This window comes from Aythya fuligula, chromosome 17 (genome assembly GCF_009819795.1).
Source record: "Aythya fuligula isolate bAytFul2 chromosome 17, bAytFul2.pri, whole genome shotgun sequence".
NCBI classification, from domain to species: domain Eukaryota; kingdom Metazoa; phylum Chordata; class Aves; order Anseriformes; family Anatidae; genus Aythya; species Aythya fuligula.
The window spans coordinates 1,303,410-1,322,557 of record NC_045575.1 but is presented as its reverse complement, the minus strand read 5'-3'; the positions used below and the strand labels follow the sequence as shown (position 1 = coordinate 1,322,557).

At 58.6% G+C, this 19,148-nt stretch overlaps 2 protein-coding genes and 1 long non-coding RNA gene across 4 annotated transcripts in view; 1 reads left to right on the top strand and 2 right to left on the bottom strand.

The window, feature by feature from the left end:
- Window positions 1-293: 293 nt before the first annotated feature.
- LOC116496051 lies at window positions 294-1,958 on the bottom strand. The gene is made up of 2 exons (XR_004253994.1): window positions 1,747-1,958; window positions 294-1,601 (listed from the first exon to the last, which is right to left on the bottom strand). It is a non-coding gene; the product is annotated as an uncharacterized LOC116496051 (long non-coding RNA).
- Window positions 1,959-2,781: 823 nt separating this feature from the next.
- LOC116496138 (sodium-dependent serotonin transporter-like) lies at window positions 2,782-8,683 on the bottom strand. Its single transcript, XM_032199047.1, has 13 exons — window positions 8,488-8,683; window positions 6,870-7,004; window positions 6,563-6,782; window positions 6,207-6,345; window positions 5,916-6,050; window positions 5,324-5,427; window positions 5,009-5,136; window positions 4,664-4,776; window positions 4,438-4,569; window positions 4,217-4,316; window positions 3,921-4,021; window positions 3,049-3,216; window positions 2,782-2,862 (listed from the first exon to the last, which is right to left on the bottom strand). Exons 1-13 carry the CDS (start codon window positions 8,681-8,683, stop codon window positions 2,782-2,784), a joined length of 1,752 nt encoding a protein of 583 aa, XP_032054938.1.
- Window positions 8,684-15,001: 6,318 nt separating this feature from the next.
- The window catches only part of SGSM1 (small G protein signaling modulator 1), a 32,016-nt gene continuing 27,869 nt past the window's right edge, over window positions 15,002-19,148 (top strand). For both annotated transcript variants that reach the window (XM_032199151.1, XM_032199150.1), the window contains exons 1-2: window positions 15,002-15,020; window positions 15,135-15,178. In XM_032199151.1, the coding sequence (XP_032055042.1) occupies window positions 15,002-15,020; window positions 15,135-15,178 (63 nt within the window). The remainder of the gene's footprint in view (window positions 15,021-15,134; window positions 15,179-19,148) is intronic.

The window sequence follows — 19,148 nt, the reverse complement described above, 5'->3', positions numbered from 1 at the left end:
TTTGATTCAGAATACAGTCCTCAGAGCTGCAGGTAAGGTTCAGTTAACTCCACTAAGGCTGCAAGATGAGCTTTCACTTTCAATTCACTTCCTCAGTTCCTCACCACTGAGCATCCACAAGCCAGGGGCTTCACACAGCTCCGGGAATCACTGCTGTTCCCTTACAGTTCTTACCCCTCTGTTAACTGCAAGTTCAGCAGAGGCTGGGAAGCGGGACTGGCTCAGCCTTTCATCCAGCTACAGCAGAGTTAATAACAAGCAGAACAGCTGTGAATAAATAAAGGAGTCCTGGATTGTTTACTTAGCTTTTTATTTGTACAGAGACACACAGCAGGGAGCGAAGAATGAATGCAAACAGGAACACTGCTGCGGGGAAGAGGAGCTGTAGCTACGAGCTACACCATCCTCCTCCACCCGTGAGCAGCACATGACTACAGGCAGAGCTCTACAACAACTGAAGGATTCAGGGGGAAAACAGTGATAAAGGGCTCTGCAACCAAGAAAGGAAAAGATGAGAAAGAAATATTACAGTTAGCTTGCTCCCTCACTCGTGTTTCACTTGGATTAGAAACGAGAACTGTCCTAGGCTGGCCTCATTTAGTAACAGCAGCAAAGAAAATCCCCGGTTCCAAGAGGAGCCAGTGTCCTTTGAGACTAACAGCAGAAAACATCAGATGCAGCACAAGGTTTTAGAGAGTTGGTCAACACATTTGCTCTGGAAGTAAAGTTTTAAAATACTGAAATAAATTACTAGCCCCAAAACCCCCCTAATGTTAAATATCAAAGTAATACTTCATAAGCAAAAATCCAGTTACTACCCACAGCAGTGCAAAACAAAATAGCAGCATCCATATGCACGTGAGATTTCAGTGTAAACACTTGAATTTGTTGCCAGAAATGCATAGAATGGCTCTGGGCAGCCTAAGCACGAAATGCACCCAGCCAGCCGGTGCCCAGCAGCCTCATGCTCCGGCCCCACTCGCTGCAAACACCGGGGGCTCCCCGACCCCCAGCCAACACCCAGGAGCGCATCTCCCATGTGGGGCGAGGGCCGGGGAGCCGTGGGTTCACCGAGGCTGCTGCGGGGCTGCTCGAGGCTAGGACAAGCCTGGTGTGAGCAGCCGGGCCGGCCTCTGCTCGTGCCTCAGTGCTGCTGCCCGGAGGTGGGCGCGCTCCTGCCCCACGCAGCCACCGGCGCTCGCTCGGCTTCGGTCCTCGAGGCTTCTGGAAGGCTGCACCGAGCCCCTTCCAGTGCAGCCTCCGAGCAAGGAGCCGAGTTCACCGGACAAAACAACCTGATGCAGCGTGAGCTGACGGCCGGGCGGCGATGCCAAGCGGTGCCCTCCAAGGCAGCAATCGCAGCGGGGAGCCCCGGGACGTGGGCGCAGGGCATCCATCCTTCACCAGACACCATCAGGAGACGCAGGCGCTCCACCACTGGCTCCAGAGGTTGTGCTGAATCCCAAGGTGTGAATCCCAGAGCTGGGCGAGGCCGCACACACGACGCCGGGGCCGCTACCGCCTGCGGACGGGTTTGTAGACGCAGACGGCCACGAGCACGATGGTGAGCAGCAGCGCGCTGAGGATGCTGCCCAGCAGCACTGCGAGGGAGGCCACACGTTAGGCTCCGAGCCCCCCACCCGGCCCCGCTCGCTCCCATTTACCCTTTTATCGCTTTTTTTTTTTTTTTTTCCCCCTCCCAGCCCTTGAATTTCGTTGTTTCTCCGCCTGCCGCCCGCTCCTTACCCAGGTTCTGCTTCTGCAGCACGGCGTAGGGCCGGCTGCGCTCCGCCGGGGTCAGGGCCGCCAGCACGGCCAGCGCCCAGCCCCGCAGCGCCGACAGCGGCATCCTGAGACCCCCCCCCCCCGGCCCCAAACGGCCCCAAATGGACCCAAACGGACCCAAAAGGAACGGAACGGCCCCAAACGGCCCCGCCTTTGTGCATCCGCCCTGCTCCGCCTCTTCCTGCCGGGGGGGGACCGGAGCGGGGCGGGTCAGGGCCGTGCCCCCCCCCCCGTCCTTTACCCCTCAACCAGCTTTGTCCCCAGCCCTTTTCCTCCTTTCCCTTTCCCCCGTTTATCCCCAGCCCCGTGCCCCCAGCCCCGTGTGCTCTGATCCAGTGCCCCCCCATCCCGTGCGCCCCCAGCCCCGTTTGTCCCTATCCCCTTGGGCCCCCCCCCCCCCGACCCTATATGCCCCCAGCTCTTGGCTGCAGTCCCTGGGGGTGAATTCTCCCTGCCCAGGTTGGACACGGGCCCCAGAAGCCTCCAAAGGGTGCCCAGAGCAGTGGGGGGACAAGACCCGGGGGCTGGTGGCCAGGGCAGAGCCAGGCGGCCCCACCAGTACCGCTCCAGTTAAACCATGATGTGTGGTGGGGTCCCTGGGGTGCTGCAGGGAGCCAGGGGTCCCGGTGAGGGGTCAGACCAAGGGGTCTGCTCAAGAGGAGGTGCATGGTCAGCAATGATATACACCACAGAGAGCCACAGTTCACCCCTAAAATGGAGTTTGGGGAAGGAATGGGCCCCACAGACCCCAAAACCACGCAGCCTTGCTCACAGCCAGGGCTTTCTTTTCTCTTTGGAAGGGGACAGACACAGCGGGCAGCAGCAGAGCGCCCGCCACGCCGCGCTGGCTCTGGAGGCGACACAGCCCAGGGCAGGCACGGGGCCGGTTTGCTGCGAGGACGGCGTTGGCGGCTTCTCTTCTGTCTGCCCGGTGGCTTTGTGGCACCGAACCAAAGCCAAAGAGCAGCCTCTGTGCCCCCTGGTCGTACCACCGGGTTATGGGACCGGTGACATGCGCAGCACCTCGGCCTGGGCGTCTCGTGCTGTTTTCTCCGGCCGAACGCAGACGGCGAGGCGCTGCAGGGTGGAAGAGGGCAGAGAGAAAAGGGAACGGGTTTCCTTCCCGCAGCAGGACCCCATGCCCTGCACAGCCCCTTTGTGCTCCTTGCAGCCCCCACGGCCCCAGGCTGGGGGTGTCCCACAAAAGGGGTGACACCTGGGGACAGCGTCCTGCCCCCAGGGCCTCGCTGATGGAGCTCTGACCTGCTTGAGAGAGCCGGGCGTCCAGACCAGCTTGTACACCATGTAGACGGGGATGCAGACAAAGGAGGATGCTCCCACCAGGTGCCCCACCGAGGTGCTCCACGCCGGGTACTGGTAGCCGAAGAGCACCAGGGGAGGCTGCTCCAGCAGGGAGCTGACAACGATGAACTGCAACAGCAAAAAAAGCCTATTCGGGAGTGATGCTTGGGGCTGGAGCAGGGCTGGGGCAGGGCTGGATGTCCCACAGCACCTGAGCAGCCCTGGCAGGTCCCCAACCCCAGCACAAGCACCGAGGCTGAGCACCCTCTGTCCAACAAACCCTGCTGGGACTGCAGCCGTCAGGGGCTGTACATCCCCGTGCTGAAATGGAGCCATTTGCTGTCTGCTCCGACTGCAATAGTTTTCTCTTAATAACCTAGGCAAAGCACTCAGAGCCGTAATTAATCCCTGCAAAGCCTCTCCTCCTGCAGATCTGGCAGATCAGACCCCTCTGCGCCTCGCCGGCGGCAGCCTTTGAAGTGCGGGGGCTGGCGTTCAAAGGGGACGGATCCGGCCGGGTGCTGCAGTGCCATCAGCGAGGCCATGCCCGGGTGGGACACTGTGGACCATGTTGCCAGCAGTCACCTTTTTCATGAGGATGAAACAGGGCCACATCCAGCACCCATGGGAGCACCCAGCTGCCGGCTCCAAGCTTTGCCTGGGAGCACAGCAGCAGAAGGGGCTGGAAAATGTATTTTTATCTCTTTTTTTTAGCTGAACCCACTGTGGGCAGCCTGATGTCTCACCCACGGTGCCACGGCCGGAGCAGCAGCACGAGGAGAGCATCTCCTTCACTGGCAGCTCAGCACCACGCTCAGGCTGCAGGTACTCACCGCCAGCAAGGCCGGGCTGATGGCAGCCCAGCACACCTTCCAGAACAGCCCCGGGGCGAAGCCCAGCATGGCTTTCACGTCGTGGGAGAACCTCTGGATCCCTGCCGAAGGATGGAGCCATCTCTGGGTGAGGTGGCTGCAGCGAGGGGGCCCAGACCCTGGCACGGTGCTCGGCCCCGTCACAGCCTCGCCAGGAGCCGCACGCCTGCCCCCTGCCCCCTTGGGTGTGTAAGGCCAAGCACCCATGCGGTGCCTGTGGGGTTTCCAGGTGCTTCGTAGCAGAGAAAGGCTCTCACCATAAAACCAGGACACGGCTATCGTTTCCAGCAGCACCACGGCCAGGATCGAGCAGCCCGCGCCGAACTCCTCCAGCAGCTTCACCACGTAGGCGCCGCCCTGCAGCAACACTGGGGGTGGCAGCTCGCCCCAAATGGGCACGTCCCCGGGCTCGGTTATGGGGACAAACCTGGCTGATCGAAAAGCAAACAGCCCCCAGCCTGCCCCCAGCCGTACTCACGTAGGTGAGGGTGCTCAGGGAGCCCAGGAAGCAGACTGTGATGAGGCCGAGGACAAAGAGCTCCCTGCGTTTGGCCAGGACCTGGGGGTACTCGTCCATCACGGCCGTGATCACTGCCTCCAGGCCCCCAAACTGCCCCAGGAAACACCGGGGTGAGGCGGGGGAATGAGACACAGCAAATCTGCTCCCCCTGCCACCGCCGGTGCATCGTGGAGGTGCGTCATACCGTGCTGTCCAGCCCCAGCGTTATCATCATCAGGAAGAAGATGACGGCGAAGAAGGTGGAGCCCACCATGTTGGCGATGGCTTCGGGGTAGGTGATGAAAAGCAGGCTGGGACCTAGGAGGGGAGACAGGTTTGCTTTGCCGTTCCCCCAGCTGCTCTGGCACAGCCCTGGGTGCTGGTGGCAGTGGGAATGGATGTGGGGGGATGCCCCAAAGCACCTCGCTGCCCTCCATGCCAAGCCCCAGCACCCCCAGGTGCTCAGGGACCCCCAGCCCTTGTGGGCACATGGAGCCCTGGGCACTGCAGGGCTGGGCAGGACGGGACACTGGAGCTGGAGGAGGCAAACCTTTGTCTCTGGCTACGTCCTCCACCTCCACGTCCCTCATCTCGGCCATGTAGCCCAGCACGGTGAAGATGACGAAGCCCGAGAGGAAGCTGGTGAGGCAGTTCACCGCGCTGGTGACGAGCGCGTCCCTGGAAGGCAGAAAGCAGGGAGATATCCCGCAGCAGGACCCTCCTGCAACGCCGCCAAACCCCTGTCCTCAGCCCCGCACCCAAATTGGTGGTGAAATGGGCAGAAATGCTCCAGCAGGGCCGGGGGCTCTGCTGGGCCGTGCTGGCGAGCCCCATGCCCGTGCCGCATCCCGCAGCGGGTGCTCACCGGTAGCAGTTGTTGTGGAAGTGGTTGTAACTGGCCAGAGCCAGAAGGACGCCGAATCCGGGGCCCAGAGAGAAGAAAATCTGCGCAGCAGCATCCACCCAGACCTGGCAGGAGAAACAACACTGGGCTGGAGGCCAGGCAGGGGCCCCATGGCCCCATGTTACCCACCCCACAGCATATGGACGGGGTGCTTCGTGCCCTTGGCTCCTTCCCCTGCCCCGTCCCCTGGGGTGCCCAGGTCGGAGGCAGCAGCTTTCCCCCAGGACCCACACAGCCTCAGGATGAGGCAGCAGCACCAGCGGTTCCCCAAATCCCAAGGGGAGATGAAGCTGGGGGAGCCCCCGAGCCCCCCGTGCCCAGTCCAGGCAGCTTCAGCGCCGGCAGCACAGCCCTGATTATCTTTAATGAGGACTTTCAAGTGCTGCCTGGTAATTACCCACAGGAAGCCTATTGTCGAGCCGGGGCGAGAACACAGCACGAACAAACGGCGTTGGCAATGAGATGGGTGATTCAATCAGAGATTTACATTTCCAAGAGCACCTCACGGCAGGAGGGGGGCTGCGTTTCGTCGCGTGTCCCCCCCAGCACTCACCGCCGTGCTCAGGAGCTTGCCCCAGTCCGGGCGCAGGTAGAAGAGCACCCCTCGCCAGGCACCAGGCAGGGTGGCCCCGCGGACCAGCAGGATGAGGAGGACGAGGTAGGGCAGCGTGGCCGTCACCCACACCACCTGCAGCGGAGGTGGCCGTCAGCACGCCAGCACCCACACCGCTTAGCATCGAGCACTTCCCCGAAGGCCATGCCCCGAATTTTGGCAGCCAGGTGAGCTGGATCACCGGGCAGCTACCGGGCACCGCGTGGCCCTGGCACTGAGGGGCCCTCTCACCTTGCCGGAGGTTTTCACCCCTTTCCACAGGCTGAAGTAGACGATGGTGAAGATGAGGAAGAGGCAGAGGAGCAGCTGCCAGCGGATCCCCCCCACATCATACAGACCGCCGGACTTCTGGATCTCCAGCACCTTCCTCCTGCGGCCAGGCAGGGGCTCAGGTGCTGCTGGCCCCACGTGTGGGCGCGCTGGCGGCGGGCAGGCGGCCCCACAGCCCCCTCTGCCCCACAGCAGGGGTCGTGAGCACCCCAAGAGCATCCCCATGTGATGGTCTGGGTGGGCACCCTGCTCCTGGACCCCACGCAGCAGAGCCGAGTGCCGCCAGCCCAAACCCATCATCCCTGCATCACACTTACGTATAAAACTCCTCGGCGGGGGACCTGGAGGAGTTGGTCCAAGTCACGTTGCTCCTCCCGAAGTAGTTGGTGCAGTTGGGGGTGTTCCAGGGGTTGTCGCAGCTCGCCCAGGGCAGGGTGCCCGAGAAGGACGAGTAGAAGTAATAGAGAGCCCAGGCGATGATGGTGTTGTAGTAGAAGGAGACGTAGAGGCCGATGATGCAGATGGCAAAGCCGATGCCTGGGGAGAGAGGGGGACGGGATCCCGCTGCCTGTGCCCGGGGCAGAGCCGGGCTGGCCCCGTGCTGTCTGCGTGACCACCTCTCACCTTTGAAGATGGGGCAGATGCGCCTCCAGATGGGGATGGCGCCCGTCCGGTGGAATTGCCCCAGGGCCAGCTCCATGTAGAAGAGGGGCACCCCCCCGAAAACAGCCATCAGCGTGTAGGGGATGAGGAAGGCGCCTGCGGGGCGAGGAGGGGGAGCGGGGTGAACACCACGGCCCCGTGCCAGCCGGAGAGTGTGTGTGGGGACATGTATGGGGGATCCTGGATGTGTGGTTTGGACACACGCCTCTCGGGGGCTCTGCAACCCCCCTGGGGCACCCCACAAAAATAGCAGCTCCTGGGTGGCAGCAGGGACGCACAGGTCACCCTGTGGTGCCAGTGGGGTACAGGGGATGGGGCACCCCGAACCTCTCGGGTCTCAAAGAGTTTGGGAGAAATCCTGCTGAATATGCATTGTCACCCCAAGATACAAGTAATTAATGCTGTCATCTGCATTATTCATACCAACGCCATCCATACCAGGGCTGTGCGTGCACCCGGTGGACTTTTAGGAGCTGGAGCTGCGCTCGTCAGGAGTGCCCGGCCGGGATTAGTTAATTGAGCCCCCACGGCTGCTCTCTCTGCAGCCCCCCCTGTTCCAGCAGGGCATTGCCAGGGGCTCTGGGAGCTTCCCCAGTGGGCGCTGGAGCCCAGACCTGGCGGTGAGCACTGCTCTGCCCTGGGTGTGCTGCCTGCTCCTCACCTTCCCGCGTGCCCAGGGACGGCATCTCGCCAGCCACATCACCGACAAGTGGCTGAAGTTTGCCCCCAGCCCCAGAGGAGCAAATCCCAACTAGCTGTACTTCCAGGGGGGCGCCTGCCAGCCACGCTGTAGCCCTGAGTGTGGTACTAATTATCTCCTTCTCGTTTTCCCAGGCGCCAGAGGATGCTACCCGAGTGCCGACTTTGGCAACGAAATCCACTGTGCTTTGGCAAATAGCACAAAATTTTCATTCCTCATTTGTAATTTCTATGCAAGGGGAAATTATTGTCATTCCAGGCTGTTTAAAGCAGACTTAGCGTATTTCCAGTCTGTGTAGACCAATTTATTTAGTTGTCACTTACTCAATGTTGTTCCTGCATGGAACTTTTGTACCTAAACTTCCCGGGCTGTGTGCTTGCAAAACCAGGGCTCACCCCAGGGTCCAGCACAGCTCGGGCTGGGGATGGCAGCAGGATTATTGTAAAACACCAGCCAGCAGAAGGGTTGCTTGCACCAGGTCACACGATCGGATCAGCAAGTGCATGAGCCTCCCACCCCAAATTCACAGCTTCATCAGGTTGGGCAGGGGCACTTTGCTCTCGCTGCCCTTGGTGCTGCAAAGTTCCCGGTGCCTGCGGTCCTGCAGCAGGGAGCTGACACCGCTGATCCCAATGGGAAGGGTGTGAATGACATCGGGAAAGGGGTGAATGGAAGAGGGATTTGCAGGGAGAAAAACACAGAGCAGGAAGGAGAGAGATGCGAGGAGAAGTTGGGTCGGTCTCTGAGCTGCCCTCCCCGAAGAGGAGCAGCGAGAGCCCAACAAAGCAAAGAAACAGCGAGTTTTCAGCATCCGACAGAGGACAGACAGGTTTCTTTTCCCCCAAAACCAGATGTAAGCAGCCCTCGCAGCATCCTTACCCCCTCCGTTCTGGTAGCAGATGTAAGGGAACCGCCACACGTTGCCCAGATCGACGGCAAATCCAACGACCGAGAGGAGGAAATCCATTTTTTTGCTCCACTTGTCCCGGGGGTGCACCGGGGGCACGGGGCTGGCCCCAGGACCCCCGTCCTGCCCGGGGGGGCTGGCAGGTACCGGGCAGGGCTGCTCCCCCATGCTGCCGCCCCGGTGAGCCCTGCAGGACTCGGGCTGAGCAACTTGGGGAAGGGAAGGATTTTTTCCGTGGCTGATGACAGATCCGAGGAGGGGAGGGTCAGGCTGCCTGCGCGTCCCCACCTCCAGCTGGAAACCCACAGCACCGAGAGCGCCGGGAGAGAAACCTCTGCTTTGATCAGAGGCAGGAGGGGTGGAGGGAGCGCGTCCCCCCGGGGGGCTGCAGCGTGGGGACCGAGCCCACCGCCCCCGTCCCCATCCCCTCTGCTCCCAAATTCTGCACCCCGGGGAGCACACTTGGCCGTGTGGCTGGTTTGGTGACACGGTGACCGTGTTTGCACACAGATGTGGCCTCAAGCCAGGCGTGGTGGCCTGGTTCTGTGCCCTTTCCTCCCGACGACTGGTTATTTTTTGTCCTTGGTGTGTTCTGTGATTATTGCAGCTCTGCGAACGGTGACAGCGGCCCACACGGGGATGCAGTTCGTGCTCACAGGGGCAGGTGCAGGGCACGAGCTCCCGTGGGCCAGGGGTGTCTCTGTTTGCTGCTAGGGTCAGTGCAGGGCGCTCAGAGCTGCCACTTTCAGCCGCCCCCATCGCTTTGGGGATGTGCCGTGTCTGCGTGTGGCACTGGGGTGCAAGCGGCTGCAATCGAAGCACCTGAAAGTGAAATAACTTCTGCAGCTCAGGTCCTGCCAGGGAGGGGATGGCAGGGTACCAAAAGCTGTCGCTCTCTTCTGGTTTGCAGCTTAACAGCAAATTTCATCGCAAATGTAACTTGTCCCTGTGCATCTACAGCCCGGCACCCTGCCCTGGCCACAGCACGGGGCCGGTGCACAGGGAGCCCTAACCCGCGGCTCTGGCACCAGCTTTTCCAGGTGCCCCTCATCTGTAATTAAAGGAAACTACAAAAGAGATCAAAACGGGACACGTGGCTCCTAGGGGCACGTAGCAGTTGCTGTGACGACGTGACGCCAGCCGCCCGCCGCAGGACACCTCTGGACGCTGTCAATGCCGCGTGCACGGGGACCCGCAAGAAACGTCCAGTGTAAAAAAACTTTTTTCTTTCTGTTTTCTTTTGTTTTAAGGCTGGCCCTGGCTGCTCTGGCTGTCAGACCGGAGCAGCTCGGGGTGCCAGTGCTCATCCCAGTGCTCCCAGTGGCTGTGTTCGATGTCCAGGCTGCGGTGGCACAGCTCTGCCAGGGGACATTGCCTTCCAGCTCCCCTGAGCATGAAAATCCTGGGAAGGGGAGGTTTTCTCTCCCAGCCAGCCACCTCCTTGTCCCCCAGAGGACAGCTGAGCCGTGATGCCCCCCGTAGTGGGTTATTGATCTGCTGCTGCTGCCAGGGGTTTGGCTGGAGGTGGCAGGCTGGTCCTCCGCACTGGAGGGATGGAGCGGAGGTTTTGGGGAGGTTTTGGGGTGCTGAGCCTCCCCTCCAGGAGCCCACGAGCACGTGGAGCTGCAAAGCCCTGCTGGAGGCTCCTGCGTCTGAGGCTCAGCACTCAGGTGAGGGTCAGTTAATCCCCTGGGGGTTTATCCAGGATTTGTGTCACTCCTCGGCTTTGGCAAAGCTGTGATTTTCAACAGCAGTCCTTATAATGCGGGTGTGGAAATTAAATCCATCAGAAATTAAAGCCGGGACTGTGCATTACCGGCAGGGTACTGCAGGTGGCTGGCAGAGCAGCTTTTGTGCCTTCCCTGGGGATGAAGGTGAGAAATCCCCTTCGCTGTCAGAGCAGGGGGCTGGGGAAGCACGGTTTAATCCCACTGGGTTGAGGACAATCTTCAGGGCATAAGTGACAGCAGAGAGACAGCTGCTGCCGTAGCAACTGAATAATTACAAAATTAATAATTCAAAAAAAAAAAAGAAAAGGTATTTTTTTTCTGCAGCTGACCCTTCTTTTCTCCAGGTAGTTTCAACACAAGGCTCCAGCTCACTGCAGCACAAATCGGCTTCGGTTTCCCAACACGCCTGTGCCGTCGGTGCGATGCTGATGCCCCCATCCCTGCCAGATCCCCCCTGCTCCCAGCCCAACGAGCCATGAATGTGCTGAGCACCCCCTCCCCAGCTCCCCCAGTCCCCACCTGCCCCCGGGGACACCCCATCGCCCACCCGTGCAGCCACAACCCACCGATGCGGCTGCCTCCCCTCCGGCGTTGGGGCCGGGCTGCTGCTGTCAAGTCAATGAGGAGCGAGCTTTGAGGGCTCAATTGCCTTCAGAAGCCCCAAGCTGGAAAACCCACGGCTGGAGATGGGAGCAGGGCAGAGGGAGAGGTGTTTTTGGGGGGTCCATGGCCCAGGCATCGCTGGGTGTCCCCGCTGTGCGACCTGCGGTGCCGCTGCACAGACGGGCTCTCCCCAGAGCTTTCTGTACTCTGGTCATGATTTTCTGCTCCTGGCATCAGTGGGTGTCCCACACAAGATGGGAGCTTCTGCCTGAAGTGCTGTCATTTTGCCCATCGTAGCCAAATATCTCTGGCCATCGTCTGACACAGAACGAGAGGCATTTCAACGGAGGAGGCTACGGAGAGCACGTGGCGGCTGGAACAACGCACAGCTGGCTCCTTTCCTGCCCTGCTGGAGCCGAGCTTTGGTCCGTGGAGAGCAGGGGGCAGCCAGGGGGACCCCAAAATTCGCTTTGTGCTGCTCAGGTCTCCTGGGCCTGCCTCACGGTGCCTGAACTCTGCAGCATCACGCTCAGACACACCCTGCACACTCCCCAGCACCCTTACTGCCACGTTTTCCATTGTTTTCTTTACACAAAGCACCAATCGCTATAGATTTCAAATGTTCAGTTTAAATTTAGTTCAAATCAGCTTTAACTTTGAATTTCCATCGAGTCGGATGATGTTTCTAAACAGTGTGATTATCTGATTAGCAGGTTGCTTTTATCCTACCTGCTCATCCGTGCAATGAAATGCAGAGACGTGAACTGTGGTCTTAAAACAGCTCTCCTGGTTGAGCCGCAGAGGCAGCAGTGGGAAGTTTAATTTAATTAGCATGATACTCAGAGATGTAACTTAATCACATTAAGTATACATCAATGTGCTCTCAGTTAAGCTCTCCAGACTTCAGAAAACAGGGGCCACTTGCATCCCACCCCTCTTTAATCCAGAGGGGAGCAGCCACTTGTATAACGTGTGTGGCTGTGCATGGCATGTGCAGATGTGACTTTTGTCTTTCACCTCCTCCGGGACCCAAAGTAATGTAAGTTATTCCCCTCTTTATCATGGGATAAGAACTTTCTGGGAGCAGGACATCCCATGGCAGTGCCACCAGACGACAGTCTAAGCGTTGCTTTGCTTGGTGTGTGGTCCCACAGCAGTGCCAGCATCCATCCACGTGAGCTGCTCTGCGCCTTCCCCCAAAGACGGCATTTCTCCGGTGGCACAAATTTGTCCACAGCGCACAGTGGGAGGAGATGGGTCCTTCCTGGGCTGCTTCAGCCTGTGAGGGACGCAGCACACCCAGGGGTAGTTCTCCTGGAGCGCTGCAGAGAGATTGACAGGACTGAAGATTGCAGGAACCAGCACGGTTCATTAGCAGGAGCCGAGATGATCTTCTTGCTCCTCTGGGCTTCTCCCTGCCAGCGCGCTCTCACACTGCACAGGCTGCAATGGTCAAATCAAGCTCATGGGCTTGAGAAGCTCTGCAGGAATCAGCACTCAGCGTGACACGGCTGTGCTGTGCCCTGGCTCCTCGGGACCTGGCACATTTTGAGTTTGGGCACTGGGTGTTTGTGCAGAGCCGTGGCTCTGCTCTGCCCCGGCTCCAGCTCAGGGCCACAGGCGCAGTTAGGCTGTCTCTGCCCTGATGATTTCATTCACTGTTGATATCTGATGGCACTCCCACATAGTGTTTTATGAGGCTGTAATGCCTTCATAATGATTGTTTATTAGCCTGTCTTAATTGCCTGTTCAGCACTGTAGGACCTGTGGTCATAAATAAATGACAGGCAGGGTGGCAGAGAAGCAAAGCGAGGCACGAGCTGTGCAGGCTTGTGCTGAACACGACCCGTGCTCCTTCCTGGACATCACGGAGCCACATGGGGCCAGCTACAGGAGCCCAAAACCAGCCTGGGGCCAAACCATCGCAGCTCCTGCGGCTGTGCTGTGCTGCAGAGTGCCTGCTCCGTCCCGGCCAGATGGAGAAGGTGCAGCATGACCAGCAGAAGCCACCTTAATGCAGAGAACATTTATTTCACTGTGCACGCTTGGCACAATCAGCACAAAGTCAGTGCTTGGACACCCCCTTCTGTCGCTGTGCAGCACTCTCCTGGTCTCAGCTGAGACCCAAAAAGCCCCGGGTGCTGCCTCCTCTAACCCCAAGCCCTCATGGTGCAGCCTGTCCAGCAGAAGAGGAGCCCACCTGCTCCCACCCTGCTCGCACAGCCCCAGTGCTGGAGGTAAAGCAGATGCAATGGTGCCATCTGGTGACACCGAGCAGCCGGGGCTGGGGGCCCTGGGGGTCTGCAGCGAGCAGTGGTGGGGAGCAGCAGAGCTGGGGCTGGACGGGCAAAGCAGGCCTGACAGCCCTGGTGTGGAGATCTGGGTCCTGCACCACTTGCAGGAGCTCCCAGGTCAAGAGCAGCACCCCGAGGTGCTGATAAAAACCAGGGATCAGTAACGGGAGTCCCCATCCCAGCCCCTTCTTCCTGGGATCCCCCTGGATCTGCAGGCAGCCCTCAGCAGGCAGCCCTGCTGCTGCAGCTCGCTCACATCTGCACCGTCACCACCTTTATTAGCAGGACACTCGGCGAGCAAACAGTGGAAGCAAACAACAGACAAGGAAATGGGTTTCCTCCGCAGTCAGCATCGCACAGGCATCCTCCTGGTGCCTGCACAAACTGCAGGAGGGGATGAATTCGGAGTTACCCCGAATAATAAGCTGCCTTGTTGTCCCCGCAGGACCGTGCCCTGATGCAAAAGGGGCTGGAGCTCCTGGGATGGGGGTGTCCTGCGGGGCCAGCGGGTATCTGGGGGTACAGCACCCAAATTCAGCCCCTTGCCAAGCACAGGGACCGAGGCCCGGCTGGGGCCGTGTCGCTGGCGGCGGCCGCGTGCCTGCGTGCAGAGGGGCCGGGCGCAGCTGCCCCGGCGCTAATGTGGTTTGTAGTTATTGGAAACTGGACTGCTAAGGAACCAGGAGCCCGTTTCTATGGAAATGTCCTGGAACATCAAATGAGGGAACAGAAAAACAGAAAAATATGTTAATGAGAGCTGCGAGGCAGGGCTTTCTCTGAAGTGTTTGTGATTTTGATACCAGGCATCGCTGGGTCTCCTGTGACTAGGTCTTTTCGGCTCATTATCACCTTCCTGGTGCAGAAAAGCCAGGAGGAGCGTGAGGGGTTGGCACAGCTCTGCAGGGCTGCGCTGGGAGAAGATTTTGTCACTTGGTACCGCGGGCACCTTCCAGCGGACCCGCACGGCTGGGAAGCACGGGACACAACCCGGGGGGCTGCCTGTCCCCGTGTCACCCAGCCCCGTGGGCTGCCAGCCCGGGGTGCTCGGGGTACATTGGCCTTGGGGCCTGGGGGTGCTGCTGGTGCCTGGCTTGGGGGGTTCCCTGCCGGGGGGTGCCCGGTGATGGTGAACCCCTGGTAGCTGCAGGAACAGGGCCTGGCTGGGGTCAGCTCCCTGAGGGGATGAGCCTGGCTGTGGCCCCATGTGAGGGGATGGTCCCGGTTGTGGTTCCCACTGAGGGGCTGGGGATAGTTTGGGGTCACCCCGCTGAGGGGATGAGCCTGGTTGTGCTCCCACTGAGGGGCTGGGGATGGTTTGGGGTAACTCCACTGAGGGGATGAACCCAACCGTGGCCCCATGTGAGGGGATGGTCCTGGCTGTGGTTCCTGCTGAGGGTCTGGAGATGCTTTGGGGTGATCTCACTGAGGGGACGAGCCTGGTTGTGCTCCCACTGAGGGGCTGGGGACGGTTTGGGGTCACCCCACTGAAGGGATAAACCCAGTTATGCCCCCATGTGAAGGTTTGAGCCCGGTTGTGTCCCCACTGAAGGGCTGGGGACAGTTTGGTGTCACCCCACAGCGGATTTGAGCCCGGTTATGCCCCGCTGAGGGGACAGAGCCCGGCGGCGCCGCGCCTGAGGGGCCGGGGGCCGCCCCACTGAGGAGCCGGGCCCGCTCGCGGCCCCACCGAGCGCCCGGTGCCCGGTGCCCGGTGCCCGGCTCCGTTCACGGATTGGCGACGGTGGCGGAGGCCCCACCCCGGCAGGCGCGGCTGGGCGGTGCGGTGCGGCCCGGGCCGGCCCCGCCGCCAGGCTGCGGGCGCTGCGGGGCCGGGCGGAGCGGGGCGGAGGAGCGCGGCCATGGCGGCGGCCCCGGCGGGTAGGGGCGGGCAACGGGCCGGGGGGCAGCGGGCCGCGCTAACGGGGCTGCAGGCATTAACGGGGCCGCATTAACGGGGCTGCATTAACGGGGCTCTCCCCCTTTTCCCCACAGAAGCCGAGACCCGGCAGCGGCTGCTGCGCACCGTCAAGAAGGAGGTGGGTGCTGGGGGCACGACCGACGGGGTGCAGAAAGCCCCGGGGAGCCCGGGGCAAGCTGAGGGCCCTGTGGGGACGGTGAGGGGATGGGGACCGTGCACACGTGTGGGCTCGTGTGGTGTGGAGCGGTGGTGGTGTGGGTCTGGTGCCTTCCCAGGCATCCTGAACCCGCTGCTGGTGTGCTGGGAGCTGTGCCGAGCTGCCTCCGGTGCTGTCGGTGCCAGGCTCGGTGTGGTTCTGGGTCTGGCGTTAAGGCTGGGAGCCGGCAGCGCATCCCAGCACCGAGCTGGGAGCCCCACGGCGCTGCCACGTAATGTGTGGCTGTGGGGGTAACGGGGGGCCTGCAGGGCTGCCCTGAGCATCTGAGCTTTGTGGTACCTGCTGAGGGGTGACCCGGGCTTGCCCTGCCCCATGCTGCAGCCCCGGGTCACCGGGAGCATCTCCTGCCTGGGCTGTGCCCCCACAGGTTGGCCAGCTGGGATTTTGGAGGGTGTGATGTGTGGCGTTTGGTTTCTGGTCTTATGAGCATCTTGATAACGTGCCTTAGGGGCACAAGAAAGCAGGATGTCCCTGCTGGAAACGCAGCCCTGAATGAGACCTCTGGCTGGTAGGTTTGGGGAGGCTGACGGCACGGTTTGGTCATCCATCCATCCAGACCACTTCCACACCTCTAATCCTGTGCCGGGTGTGGCGGCGAGGAATACTACCTGTTGCCCTGGCAACGGCTATTAAACCAGGAGAGAGGTACGGCATTTATTTAGCGTTGTAGATAACGCTGACATCTCATTACTGTCGTCCGTCTGCGGCTCCTCCTGAGCCGAGAGAGACAAACCAGCAGACTGCGCTTCGGCTGCCGCTGCGGGATCGGCGCTGAGGATTGCCCCTCGGCCTGCCAGTTACACGGCTCGGCCGCTGGACGGGGCCTCTGCAGGCTGTCATTTACACGAGCATCTTCTGCACCAGCAGTCGGTCCTGGACTTCTCTCTCTCTGCTCTTTCTGCAGGGCTGTGTGCTTGAGGAAAGTGCAGCTTGTGCCTGGAGGAGGGGAGCTGAGGGTTGTGGCGTGCCCTTCTGATAACGTGGGGAAGCTGCCTGCTGGGTTTTTGTAGAATAACCCTGCTGTACAGGGGGGTGGTGAAGGCAGGTGAAGGTGAAGGAGTGAGGCAGGGTATGGGAAAAGCCTTTCTGCCCTGATAAAACGCCAGCGGTCCATGTGCTGTGGTTTCATGACATCAGTGTTTGACACAGGCTAATTCCTCTTCAGCAGCCCTTTAGCAAGGGCAGCACTGATGCAGAGCAGAGATGTTTCTCTGGCAGTCCCATCGCTCTGGGCTCTGCCTGGGGATGGCTGTGTGCTGCTGGTTCTTTGCCCACGCAGGCAGCGGGCGGCTGCGCTCGCCCTGAGGTTTCTCCTAGCTCAGTGCCTGCTGCCTCTGTCCTTGGCCCAGCAGGATGGGGCTGTTTGCACACAGCTACACAGGTGCGTGGATTCCATGTCAGACCCAGACTCTGCACTTTGTTAGGATAAAAAAAAGAAATACGATCCCTGCTCAAAAGGCCTATTTTGCCTATTTTTATTTCCTCTCTTCTAGACTGACTGCAGGTTAAGTCAGGAGCTTGTGCAGACTTTGAAGCAGGAGTAGAAAAGGCCAGCAGCAGAAATCTTTTTATTTTTTTCCACCTCTGGAATTTTCACCCTTCACAAAACTCCATGTTCTCATTCCATTAGACCATACCTGGTTTGCAGGGCCTCAGCTGTGGCTTTTTGTGGTCTGGTGGGGTTCTCGCATGTAGGTGAGCTCCGCTGGATTGAGGAATGTCCACAGATCAAACTGGGGAAGCCGTACCACATCTGTCATCCTAGTGCAATAGCTGAAGGCATAAAAATACTGTGTAGACAAGGTCTGATTAGAAGAGATAGATAAACAGTAGATGGAAACTGTCCAAAGTACCACAGTGAGCAAATGGACTTCAGTATTTGGTTGTTGCCATGGTTAACGCATTTTTATTTTTAAGAAGACCTGCTCCGCAGTAGATCTGTGGATTGAAATGTGTGGAGCTGGGGCTGTCGTTGTCTTTTTTTTTTTTTTTTGTCCATGTGTTTATAATAAATCAAACAAATCTTGAAAGCTGCAAAATTGGCTATTTGTCAGCAGACTGTAAGGGAAGAAGTGGCAGTATGATTTTCTGAGGAATCCTGTTCCTTGTTATACAGGAAAAGAAGCATAACCCAATCTTATCTCTCTCTCTCTCTCTCTCTCTCTTTTTTTTTTTTTTTTACAGCCCTTATCAGATGGAATGAGACTTATTTAAAAATCCAGACTCCAAAATATCCTAGGTTAAAAGAGGGTTGGATATTTTCAGATAAAAAATATTCTCCTTGCAACCCAACGTCCCCCCCACCTTTCTTAAAAAAAGAAGTTTCATTTTTAAGTCTTTTAAGAGAGTCTTCTGGTAGAGTCTTCTGAGTACCTCCAGGTTAATTGCAGTGCATACGAGAATAGGTGGGGAAGCAGGTGTTACCCGTGAAATACAGGCTGTTTGTGCTGTGCCTGGAAAATTAGTTGCGTGAAAAGCTGAATGGAACATGAAAGTAAACAGTTGTCTTGCTTATTCCTCTGTGAAAACTTAGTTTTTATTTAACTTGCCACTCAGCAAGTAGCGCTGAGTCTTTTAATAGCAAGTCACTGATCTGCATGTATTGAACGTTTTGCTGCTTGTTCTTAGACATTTTTTTAAACAGTTGTTGACTGAGCACAGGCTGCTCGCTTACTGATGTCCTGTGGCATTCTGTCTGCATTGGGTACGTTGGTTCTTGTTAACAGCTTGAATGGGTGTTGCTCTGTGGCTGTTCACTAATTCTATCCCATATCATAGCCTCATCAGTCAGTCTCTCCTTCCACCCTTCAGATCGGTGCCCCACGACACAGCCGTGCTGTCTGCTGCCAGGCTGAGCAGTGCAGAGTGACCGGGGAGAGCCACGTCTGCAGCTCGGGTTTGTTCTGCCTCTGTGCCTGTGTCTGTGGGTCCTCAACGCCAGGCTGTGGCTGTCCACGCGAGCTGCTTCATTCTGGATGGGTAGAGCACTGGAAACGAATTGAACGTTATTAGGATTTGAAAGATTAATGTTGATAGCTTTATATGTTCTCGAGGCCAAATTAAAAAACCGAGGCTTTGTGTAGCTGTCAAAACTGTTCAGGTGAAATGAAGATGAGGATGATAAGCAGCAGCTCTGTAATGAAAGTCCCTGTTTGCAGAGGGACCTTCTGACAGCTCTCGAGCACCCCAGTCAGCCTTTTTCAAATGTTCCTATATCAAAAGTAAACAGAAAGCTTTAATGCAGCATTTCTTGATTGCCTGCATTGATCTCCTCTGAAAAAAAGCATTATTAATCACTGGGGGCCATTTTCTCTCCTTTTGAAGATAAAAGCGCTCGTGTCTCATCCTCCAAAACCGCTGGCCAGCTCTCTCGTACCCAGTGCAAGTCTCGTGCTGCTTTCCTTCTCCCTTCATCTTCCTCCGTCGTGTTTGGGGAGGCAAGCTCGGTGTTTTGGAGAAGGCTCCTTCCTCCCCACCCAGCTTCTTTGCATTGCCAAAATGTCATCCTCTCCTCTTCGCGGCGTCCTGGCAGTTGCCATAGAAATACCTGCCTTTGCACAGAGCCAACAGAGCCACAGACTTCAACGCAGGCGGGGGCTGCAAGTCCCACCTGGGGTCTTCAGGTTCCGCTCATAGAATCCCAAACCCCTGTCGGTGTAACTCAGAAACCACGGGCTTTATGGGGTGGTGGGCACAGAACAAAACCGGAGGGTAAAGCTTCAAGGTCAGGCACCGAGAACGGAGAAATGACTAAAGTTTTTCCCAAAATGTTGTGGTGTCTGTACCGAGCGTGTCGCAAATAGCGGTACCAGCAGTGCCAACAGATGGCGTGGAAATTTGCATTTGACGAGCACAACAGGAATAGAAATGG